The sequence below is a fragment of the Chelonoidis abingdonii genome, chromosome 1 (assembly GCF_003597395.2).
Source record: "Chelonoidis abingdonii isolate Lonesome George chromosome 1, CheloAbing_2.0, whole genome shotgun sequence".
NCBI classification, from domain to species: Eukaryota; Metazoa; Chordata; order Testudines; family Testudinidae; genus Chelonoidis; species Chelonoidis abingdonii.
The window spans coordinates 364,220,500-364,231,554 of NC_133769.1; the positions used below are offsets into that span (position 1 = coordinate 364,220,500).

General features: G+C 52.0%; 1 protein-coding gene across 1 annotated transcript; it reads right to left on the minus strand.

Moving 5' to 3' along the window:
- Positions 1–1,405: 1,405 nt before the first annotated feature.
- Positions 1,406–6,850, minus strand: LOC116825268 (dicarboxylate carrier UCP2). The gene is made up of 6 exons (XM_032781141.2): positions 6,712–6,850; positions 5,351–5,558; positions 4,296–4,490; positions 3,760–3,861; positions 2,772–2,952; positions 1,406–1,775 (listed from the first exon to the last, which is right to left on the minus strand). The coding sequence occupies exons 1-6, from the start codon at positions 6,835–6,837 to the stop codon at positions 1,661–1,663; spliced, it is 927 nt and encodes a 308-aa protein (XP_032637032.1). The 5' UTR covers positions 6,838–6,850; the 3' UTR covers positions 1,406–1,660.
- Between the last annotated feature and the right edge of the window lie 4,205 nt (positions 6,851–11,055).

Sequence of the window (11,055 nt, forward strand, 5' to 3'; positions counted from 1 at the left end):
CAGTTTGTAGCTCCCCTGTTCCACCCTAGAGATTGCATCAGCCACTATGGAAATGCAGCCATGTGGAAAGCCTTTAGGAATAAAAGATGCTAGAAAAAATGTAATTGAGCAGCCTTGTGCAAAGCACAGTTGCAGGTAGAGGAAGAAATGCCTTTCATTGCCCTGCAGGGGAGACTTCTGAGCTAAGGGGCAGAGCCCCACTACCCATCCCAGTGCTGAATGTTGGCCAGAGCCCTGGAACTCCTCCCCCCTCATGGCCTCCCTCTGTCCAGCACCAAGGAAGGGGCTGATTTCTCCTTGCTCAGTTTCCATTCTGTCCAGTCTCCCCACCTGTGCCTCTTGGCCACCAGCAGGGACCTGCTAGGGGTCTTGTTTGGCAGGGAGGAAGTTTCCACTTCCTCATAGATACTGAATAGTTAGTACTGCTGCTTGAAGGGGAAGGTAACACTTACTTACTTATGAAGACAATGGTGTTTTACTGGGGCTCAGGCCAAAACTTGGTGTATATGTGTGCCCATTCATGGGCCTTTGAGTCAATGGGAATTCTGCTTAGTGGCACTGGAAGGCTGCTCTCCCCCTCCCTACACACCTCCCCCTCTACTTCCATCCCCCTGGTCCCTGCCAGAGCTCATGGCAGCCACATAACCGTGGCTGCAGGGGAAGGCCCATTCAGTTCAGCGCCCTCCTGAGCAAAAAGCAGCAGCTCAGTCTTCTCCAGAGCAAGTTCACACAAGGAGCAGGTGATGAGTTTGACTCCAGCTTTATTTTAAGACACAAACATGCACCTGCTGTCCCCTCAGAACAGTGCTAACAACATTCTCTCCATTTTTAAATTAAAAAATAAATAGTTACTAGGACTTAAAAACCCCTCAACCCACCTGATCCACCCGCCCCAGTTTCCCAGCATCATTGCACACAAATCCTTCCTCCTTGCTAGACCTGGGAACAGCTGCTACATAAAGCTCTAGGCCAGCATTTTAAAATGTTGGAGCCTAGAAGTCAGGTCCCCTAACCTATATTAAGGCATGAAAACCAGTGGTGCAACCTTCAAAAGACACCAGGAATCTGCCCCTTCCCTGAGGGGATGGGAGTTCAGAGCCCTGCAGCTGGGAAAGTCAAGCACTTGTTTAGGCTGCCTTACTCTGCAGTTTGGTGACTAATGTTCAGGCCAGACCCGCAAATCTGAACACAATGGCATTAGTGATTAGCCCTTGGAACGATCCATCAGGGAAGGATCTCACTCCCTGGCTGAGGGATTTACCGCCAGGTACCAGACTGCTGGCTGCTGATACAGGGCTTTGCCACAGCCCAGGCGCTAACTCCACTTCCTGTCTCTTGCACTGCAGCTCCGAAGGTCTCATCAGCCTAGGTCCATCAGATCTTGGCCCTGGGGGTGGATGGGTGGACGTACATTTGGAAGAAGCAAACTTGCCCTTAAAAACAAATCCCCAATGTAAAGGGTCAGCACTCCCAGGGCAGTACAGCTGCAGCTCTTCCCCTGCAGGCCCAGCTTTGTGCCAGAAGATGAGCAGAAATAAAAAAAAGAGATCAGAGACTGGAGGCCGACACATTAGCAACTGGGGGCAGCTTGGAAGAGTCCTGAGACAGTCCGTGCTAGTGAGGGCTCGTGCCATCTCTGCAAACTGCACCCATGGCAGGCTCAGAAAGGGGCCTCCCAGGAGCCACGGGCAGCCATCATGGCACGTTTCAGCTGCTCGTAGGTCACAAACATCACCACATTCCAGGATCCCAGCCGCAGGAACGAGGGCATGAACCTGGAGCAAGCAAGAGGGGAGAAGAATCACAGCTAGTTCCATGGGTTGAGACTGCTCAGATCTCTGCCTTTGGTTCCCTCCCTCACACGTGGGCACCCCCAGGAGGAGATAAGCTAGCGAGAGTGATGCTGATGTGCATTAAAGTGCTTCTTCTGCGGGGAACTGGACACCTGGATTTAGCCAGATCAGTCTCACCTACATGTGCAGTTCAGCTGCAGACAGATTAGAACACAGGGGGACAGGGTCCACGGATCTCAATTTGCAGAGTTTGCAATGCTGACAGCTAGCCTGAATCAGAGTCCATTCCCTCCTGATACTGCACCAGCAAGGAGGGCTCAGTTATTCCTGTCACCAGTGGCAGCCCTTTGCCTCCAGGTGTTCATGACCCAACTTAGGCTCTGTGGAAGTGTGCGAATAGGGCAGCTAGTGCTCCAGCAGCTGGGCTGGCTCTGCAGGGCTCACCCTGCTGGTTTACTCCTTTATTAGGGAATCAGCAGAGCTGCCCCTGGACCAGGCTAGCACATCAGGGACAGATCCACAATCAGGAACTGCACTTGGTTCCTTTGAAATCTACAACTGCCCCATCAACTCAACCCTGGTGTCCAGATCCACCTCTGAAGGGCTGATCACTGCTGGAAATGGACCCATCCTCTTCCCTTCCCCCTCCCAGTGCTCCTGTGGGTATCAGTTCAGCCCTGATGTGCTAGCCTGGGCACCCCACACACACTTGAAGCCACAGGCTTCAGATCCTCCAAGCAGAACCATTCTGTAGCCCAAAGCCCCCCCGCCCACACACACACACTTGCAGCTTCCCTAGCCTGGGGTATTTTCACTTGCTGTCTCAGTGCAGAACTTTGCCATGCACAGATCAGCTGCTGGGCTCCACCTCAGAGGTGGTTGCATTTCAGTGGCAGGTGCAGGGATGCTGGTATGCCCAACACAGCCCTATGTGAGGTGGGTGGCATAGGGCGCCTATTGCTTGGATTCTCTACTCACCCCTTGTAGAAAGCCATTGGCCCCTCCTGCCTCAGCATGGTGAGGGCACAGCTGACAGCACTTCCATAGTGGCCGGGGGCAGAGTTCATGTATCTGGTCTTCACTACATCAACGGGGGAAGCAATGAGCGTGGTGCAGAAACCAGCCCCGAAGGCAGAAGTGAAGTGACACGGAAGGTTATCTGCCAGACAGTAGAGGGGACGGGTGCCTGAGCATGCATGTCAGTAACCTGGCCCACAGCTGCACCAAGGCTAATCTAGCCCCACTTGCCAGAGCTCACTAGGGGACAACACACAGCGTGAGGCCAAGCAGCACACCCTGGGATTTATGCTTTGCCGGGGAAAACCCTGACCCCTTCCCTCCTGGCATGGGCCCGCAGGACTTTCTGGGCTTCTGTCCAGGAGGCAGGCAGCCCTGCATGTCAGCTCTATGGGATCTCCGAGCAGGCTGTCACACAGGCCAGGCCAGGCCAATGGATCTGCTGCTACCTGGATCCACCTGCCATTGCCCCCTACACAACCGCCAAGGACGGGCCCCACCAGTTCCTTGTGGCCCAGGAATATTTCTCACTTCACCCTCAGAGCCAGCAGCAGTCCCTCTATTCTGGCTGTGCAGGGGAGAAGAAGCCAGGCACCTCTTCCAGCCAGTGCAATAGGAGATGGTGGTCATTTCATCTGTGCAATATTTACAGTGCCTGAGTAAAGCTGACTGATCTTCCAGCCATTGCTCAATGCAGGCAGTAACGCGCTAGCAGATGTTACTCTGGCATGACTTCTCATCTCACTCAGGACTGTTGCAATCTCACTGTTTAGGAGTCACGTTCTCAGTCAGAATTGGGTCTGTATGTATCTCGTCCTGGATGGCCTTTAGCCCTCTTACTGCCCAGTGAAGTCTGAACTGAAAGCACTCAGCAATCAGACACAAGACCAGCATCCTGCACTGGCAAGCCAGAGTTAATGGACCCTGCTGAAGCAGGCCTGACACCCACCAGTCATGAGGTTGTGTTTGAGCAGCATGTCCTTAATCAGGTCATAGGTCACCAATTCCGTGCAATTCACAATCGCGTTACGGGCCACATTGGGGGATGTTCCTGTAGAACAAGGAAAAAAAAGTGGTCAGCGAAACTGACGCTCTGGGTACGTCTACATTGCGTAAGCTCATGGCAGCAAGACTCAGAGCCTAGGCCACCTGACTCAGGCAACAGGGCTAAAAACAGCCATATAAATGCTCCTAGGGTGACCAGACAGCAAATGTGAAAAATTGAGATGGGGGAAGAGGGCGATAAGAACCTATATAAGAAAAAGACCCAAAAATCAGGGCATCTGGTCACCTTAAGTGCTCCTGCTCGAGCTCTGAAACCCAACGGGAATGTCTACACTGCTATTTTTAGCCCCGTAGCACAAGCCCCACTCAGTTGACCCAGGCTCCGAGATTCGCTGCTGCAAGGTTTTTGGGTACTGTAACCGAACTGGGTGTTGGTTTAGAATCAGCCCCTCCCACACAGGGTTCTGGAACCACACGAACCTTTCCACAGCCCTTTGAGTCCCTCCTCCCTGGCAATGGTCTTATAGGCATCCACAGTCCCCTGGTATCGCCTGCCACCCTCCACTCGGGCCTGGGCCTGGAACCTCACTTTCACCACGTCCGTTGGCTGGGCAACGGCCACAGCCATCGCTCCTGTGGTACATCCAGCCAGGAGTCGGCTACCGATGCCAGCACCTAGCGAAGAGAGCAGGGAAGAGAGTGAGAGGCCAGAAACGAAGGTTAAGTCAAGTTAACCCAGGGGAACCACTGACTCTACCGGGTTTTAGCTTCTGTCCTGGGTCCTCAAATAGCCCCCCGTCAGTGCTCTGTATCTGAGCCCCTTGCAATCTAGTGTCACCTCCCAGCACCCCTGTGAGGTGGGGCAGGGCTGTTACCCAGTGGATGGATGTCACACTGGGAGCCTGGGGCAGAAGGAGGAACTAAACACTTGTCTCCCATAGCCCAAACTAGCCCTCTAACCACTGGGCCTTGCTGCCTCTCCACCCTTTCCTAGCCTGCTCTACCCCCAGGAGTGAAGTCCCTCTCCCATGGGGTACTGTTATCCCCATTAACCGAGAAACAGCGGCAGAGGTGGGGTTAAGTGACTCACCTCAATGCCACAGAACAGCTCGCAAACCTCCTACTTCCCTGGGCCTTACCCACAAAGCCACCCTTCCCCTCAGGATGTTAGGTCCACACCAAACCCTCATGTAGCGACCGCTGCCACCATGAGCAGCCATGTGCACAGCCGAGCCTCTACACGGCTCCATTATGGGCTGTCTAGAACAGTGCTTGTAAATACACAGGCCTCTCTCGGGACCTCCCAGCAGGTCCCAGCTGTCACCTGACCCCAACAGAAACTAATTTCAGCACAGCTAAACCCACTGCAATGGATGCAGGAGAGACCCTCCAGGGCACATCACTGGGACTGAACCCACGACCTCTGGATGGAAGAGCATGAGCCTTATTGCTCGAGCAAGAAGACCTGGCTCATTAGCTATAGTGGCTGCAAACCTTTACCCACACCAAGCTATAGGAGGCTAATGGGCACTCACGCTCCGATCCCCTGGTGTAGAACTGTTTCACAGAGTCATACAGCCCGATACGGACCGATGCAAAGCTCATCTGACGCTGGAGCCCAGCCACCAGCCCGTTGTACAGGCTCGTGGGACCTTCTGTCTTCACCATGGTGGCAATGGTGCCAAAGACACCTTTGTACTGAGCAGCTGTGGTGTTAGCTGCTGACTTGGTCTCTCCTTGGATCTGCACAGGAGAGAATGGGATGAAGAGGCTTTACAGTGATTTGGGGCCCTGGTCCAACTCACTACCCCAGCCCAGGAGCGGCCTGTGTTGAAATGAGATCCGGATTCCCATCCTGGAGACCAGGGGCTTTTCTGCACCTTCGGGTCCTTCATTGTTAAAACAAATTGCAAACAAAGAGCTGTGAGTTGGGGGGCACCAACTGCCTAACGCGCATCAGACAGTAGCACAAGCTTACAGCCAGAACAGGCCATGTCTGGCACCCAGGGTCTGGGCTGATTTCCAGTGCCCCATACAAAGGGGCAGAGGGTTAAATTTAAACAAGCTCTGAAGAGTCTGGGGAAGCAACTACCCACCTGGCCCCATATCAAGTGACACCCCCCACTGCTGGCCTTAAACTATGAATGAAGCCCCATCACCCCAAATCTGGGCTGAGGGCAAAAGCCAGTCTGAGTCCCACTGACCCAAGCCAGGTTTGCACAAAGAGCCCAACCCAATTCACGTCCATAGAGGTCCATGCAGCCCATCCCTCGGCGTCCAGGAAAGCTGGCTCAGGCTTTAGACGCATCACAGCAGCTTCCATTTTCCCCCCCTTCTCTAATCCAAGGGCCTTGTCTGGAGAGGCACGGCGCTCCCCCCACTCCCCAGTGGCTGCAGGGCTCGTGGGTGTGCTCAGTGCTCGACAAGAAGCGCTCAGTCTCTTGCAGGATCAGCCCCACGGCCGGAGGGAAGAGCTGAGGGCTAAACGTGCCCAGCTTAGCTATGCAATGACTAGGGGGTGGGGAGTGGACAGGATGAACCTACACATTGTTAGGGGGGTACACACCAAGGAGGGGGTGGTACAAAGGGGTGTAACTAGGACCAATGGGAAGAAGGAAAATTCAGACAGACAATCAGCAGAAGCCTGTATTTGACTGTGGCACTACTGCCCAAGGAAAGCAGTTGGCAGCACCATTGGTCGGGCCCATACTCTAGCACACTTACTGGAGTGGCCAGGGACTGGCTGAGAACACGTCATTAGAAATTAAATACGAAGGCATGTCTGCCATTGCTCAGCGATGTGCAGTGACAGCAGCTGACGCCACATCAGCCATGAGGAGGTGGAGCTCAGCATGGGCCCCAAGCCCCCTGTGCACATGCCTGCAGAAGTTCTCACCTGCAGCCTGACTTTTGCCGTGTCCAGGGGGAAGGTGATCAGATCTGCGATGCACGCGGCCGTCCCAGCCCCTAGGAACTTCACTGTGGCTGTCGGAGGGACATCGGTGGGCTTGAATCCAACCATTCTACAAGCTTCTAAGCGGCTCTGGAGAAGCCAAGTGATGCACGAGGAGCAGAAAGGAGGCGAGTTGCGTTCTGATGTAGAGAAGGGCAAGACAAACGGACTCTGCCCCAGTCTAGATGGGACAGAAACAGGAGTAGAAAATAGCCGCTTTAAAATCTGGGTCACGCTTCCTATACTGCTTCCGCCAAGGATCACACACATTAAGCAACATACGACCCCTGGCATCTGGTTCTCCCACCACGGATACAAGTGACTCCCATGTATTCCAAGAGAAGAAGCTTCTATCCCATGGCAGAAGATGCAGGCAGAGGGCTTTTGCCATTCGTAACATTTTTTAGATGGGCAGAGGAGTTAAGGCATTGCTGCTTACAGGGGCGGCTCCAGGCCCCACTATGCCAAGTGTGTGCTTGGGGCGGCAAGCCATGGGGGGGCGCTCTGCTGGCACCGCGAGGGCGGCAGGCAGGCTTCTCTTGGTGGCATGCCTCTGGAGGGTCCGCTGGTCCCGCGGCTTCAGTGGACCTCCCGCAGGCAAACCGCTGAAGGCAGCCTGCTTGGGGCGGCAAAAACCCTAGAGCTGCCCCTTGCTGCTTAACTAGATTACTAGCCTGCTAGCTACATTTAACCTATCCTGTGTGCATTTACCGCCTCTAGGGATTTTAGAGCGACACCCTCCACTCTGACCCACACCGAATACTGTTCCTTAGAGTGTAGGGTAATGGGCTGAAATGCCCAGTACTCAGCATTGGTAGGTTTGTGTTTATTATCTGGGCCATGCAAGACCTGCCCTGAGCTATCCATTTCCTTGCTCTTGAGAGCAGGAGTTTTGCAAATGCTGCAAATAGGGAAGTTGTCACTTAGCAACCATCATGTGTTTTTTCAAAAACAAAAGTTTTGGGGCATTGAAGAGGATTAGCTGGTGATTTCATCGCTAACCCAACCCCTACTCTGGGTCTGTCTGCTCAGGCTCTCATTCAACAGTAATGACATTTTTATTTTTAGTTCCTTAACACAGGAGGAGAGTTCTTCCCAGTTTTTAGGAGACCACTGGATGCCAGACTGAGGGGCACAGCCTGAGTGCAAAACCAGGGCGGAGGAGGCAGATGTGCTTGTAGGGCAGCATTCAGGATCCAGGGGTAACTCCCACACACTGAAAGCTGGGGATGAAGGCCGTTTGGGGAAATGTTAGCCACAAATAACAACATCACTAACCACCCCCAGCTAGAGTCTAGAGGCTTGTTTTGTTCAGCTGAAAGACTGTTGTCCTAGTGACTGATGGGGTAGATACAACATGCATCAGCCGAGCATGGAGCTCAGATCTGACTGGATGCACCTATTGCTAGGCTGCGACCAACAGAGAAACCTGGCTGCCATTGTCCAAGATGTGCTTGCCCCGTGGTGGTTAGACAGCTTTAAGCACGCAGCCCTTCCCTCATGGGACAGCAACCAATATAAGGGATCAAAACTCCATAGCTTGACTTCACACAGATCAAAGTCATTTAAAAAGTACAGCTACAGAATGAGCCTGGAAACTTCAGAACAGTGTAGGGAGAACTGCCACAAAACAAGCACACGCCAATGTGAGCCTTCATACTATCCAGGAGCACCAAACACATTCAGAGAGAAAAACTGGATTAACTGTGACCATGGTAGACCTGCTCCCCCAAAGGGATCTGGTGGAGACAGAAGCCCTAGTCCATGATGAAGGGATCACCTCATTCAAGGTTTGACTGCAGGGAGTCTGCTCACAAAGCACCCTGCTACAAGAGGAGGCAGTAGAAGATTCCTGTCCAGCAAGGGAAGGATGATCTTGTGGTTAAAGTGGTTAGGACTAGAAATCTCAGTCTGGGCACTATTCTCAGTTCTGCCAGAATAGTCACTAAGGATGAGTCTACACTACAGCTGGTGCAGTGCTCAAGGGCGGCACAATGCTACTCGACCTAGCGCATTAAAAATAACCTGGCCCCATCCAACACTGACCACCCACATTCAAACCTGCCTGACCTGCTACCCCTCACTGCTATTTTTAGCACGCTGGCACCAGTGGAGTAGCACTTGTGCTGGGCAGACAGGCTTGCAGCTGCAGTGTAGACACACCCCTAGCCTCCCTGCAGATGGGGAAACCAACGTAGCAAACTGGAACGACCTCTCATGGGTGCTGTAAAGAACAGTTCAGTCTAAAGTGCCCCTAAACAGGCATCAAAACAGATCCAGACTGAGGCTCCTAGATAGAGCTGTAGTATTTAGACACAAATCTCAACATTGTGGCCTGTGAAGTGCTTTGAGATCCTTAGATGGAAAGCGTTACAGGTTGTTAATCCCTCACAGGAATGTCAGGGCTATTGTCAGTTATCAGGTTTCTTGTATCTTCCTCCAGAGCACCTGGTACTGATCCATAAGCTAGTGTCTGGCTTTAGTAAGTGGACCCAATACTGGCTCACCCTGCTATGGCAATTCCTGTGGCCCTGAAAGAAAACCCTCCAGTGTTGCATACACATAGTCATTTCTAGCTGTAGAACTAGTCCAATATGCACTGGCATCAGGATAACATCTGTGAGTACAGTTTCTGCTGGCTGTGTTTCCATGACCAATGCACTTCCTGTCCCAGAACCAAGCTGTAGACTCTCTCCCCCCTAAACAGAAGCTGATGTAGGGACCAGTGACTACCTAGCTGGGAGGCCAGTCACAGATCTAGGAATCCCCTATTACAGATAAAACCTGCCTTTATCTGAGCAGATAGCAGCAAACTGCATTTCAATAGTGTGTCCAAATGGACTCCAGAAGAGCTGGGACATGATCATGGTAACAGTTGGGTCCCAGAAGATCAAGCTGCCAGGTATTCTAGTGTTGTCTATGAGTGGCATCTTTCCAAACCCCTCAGCACTGGCCTCTCTCTGCTGCTGTGGGCGCGGAGGTAGGCCAACAGTGAGTGAGTTTTTTAAAATCCATCACACCCACATCTGTAGTTTTATAAAACTTTCATAAAGGTTCTCAGACAAGCCAATCCAGTGGAGAGATCTGCAGTAGCAGCCAGCTAGTAGCCACCATGCTTGAGCACAATTGTAGCTAGGGTGGGACACCTCTGGTCCCAGTGTGGACAGGATCCACAGTGGCCTTCACTAACATTTTCCTACATGGGTGGTGTTCCACACTGTAACCACATCATGGCTGGAGATGAGTCAACAGGAACTGAGAACAGTCACCCCAGTCTCCCTCCATGCAGCAGGGGTTTTCTTGCTGACTTCTCTCTAAACGGATAATTACCACCCTAAATAAATAGAGAAAGGCACCACTTTATTGCCTCCTGAAGTCGCTCTAGAAAACAGGGCTGTTGGTCAAGCTAGGAGAGACCACATGGTCTGAGATCTTGCAGCAAGACCATTTCACAGCAGTATAGACACATTTACAGCCCTCTAGCTGCTAGAGATTAGACTTTGGATTTATGGACTTGACATATTAAAGAGACTTCAAATCACAGAAATATAACTGGAAGGGACTGGAAGTCCGCTCCCAACCCCTGCCTTCACAGCAGGACCAAGTACTGTCCCTCACAGATTGTTTTGCCCCCAATCCTTAAATGGCCCCTCATGGATTGAACTCAAAACCCTCCCTTTAGCAGGGCAATGGTCAAACCACCGAACTATCCCTCACCTCCTTGCAATGTAAGGAATTAAGAGACCAGCCCTCATGTTGTGATCGGCAACTGCAATCAGACCAACCTCAGACCTGGTTAGGCTACTCTTTGTAGAGTTAGTTTCAGCAGGTGATCCGTGAGTAGAAATCTGTTTAACAATCCCAGCAGAGAGACTAGACTTTTAACCAAGCAGCACCTAGCATGGTGCTACTAACTTAGAATTAGGTTTTGCCCAATTTGTTTTATGAAATTAGTGCTTGGACTTCAGTCCCAGAGGCGAGAGTGCTACCAAATCTGTCAGATGCAGCCAAGCACCATTACGGAAGACAGGATACTGAAGAGTTACCTTAGTCAAGTAATTCAGGACGGCTGCTGTTTGATCAGGATTCTCTAAAGGTGGCCCGCTCGTCAAATTTGCTTAGTGCAACGACTATCTTAGCCCCCTGATTTGCCATAGAAACAAGACACTTGATGATCATAATCCTTATCCTGTGGAGGGAGAGGAGCTCACACATTGCAGCAAAGTACATTTCATATGGTTACAGGTTTAACTTTTGCAAGTATTCAAGGAACGCAAAAGTGGCATC

Coding starts and splice junctions, on each gene's coding strand:
- LOC116825268 (XM_032781141.2), bottom strand. CDS start 6,837: ATGGTTGGATTCAAGCCCACCGATGTCCCTCCGACAGCCACAGTGAAG. Junction 3,862..4,295: donor ACTCAAAGGGCTGTGGAAAG/GTTCGTGTGGTT, acceptor CTTGTTCTACAG/GAACATCCCCCAATGTGGCC. Junction 1,776..2,771: donor CCAATGGCTTTCTACAAGGG/GTGAGTAGAGAA, acceptor TGCTTGCTCCAG/GTTCATGCCCTCGTTCCTGC.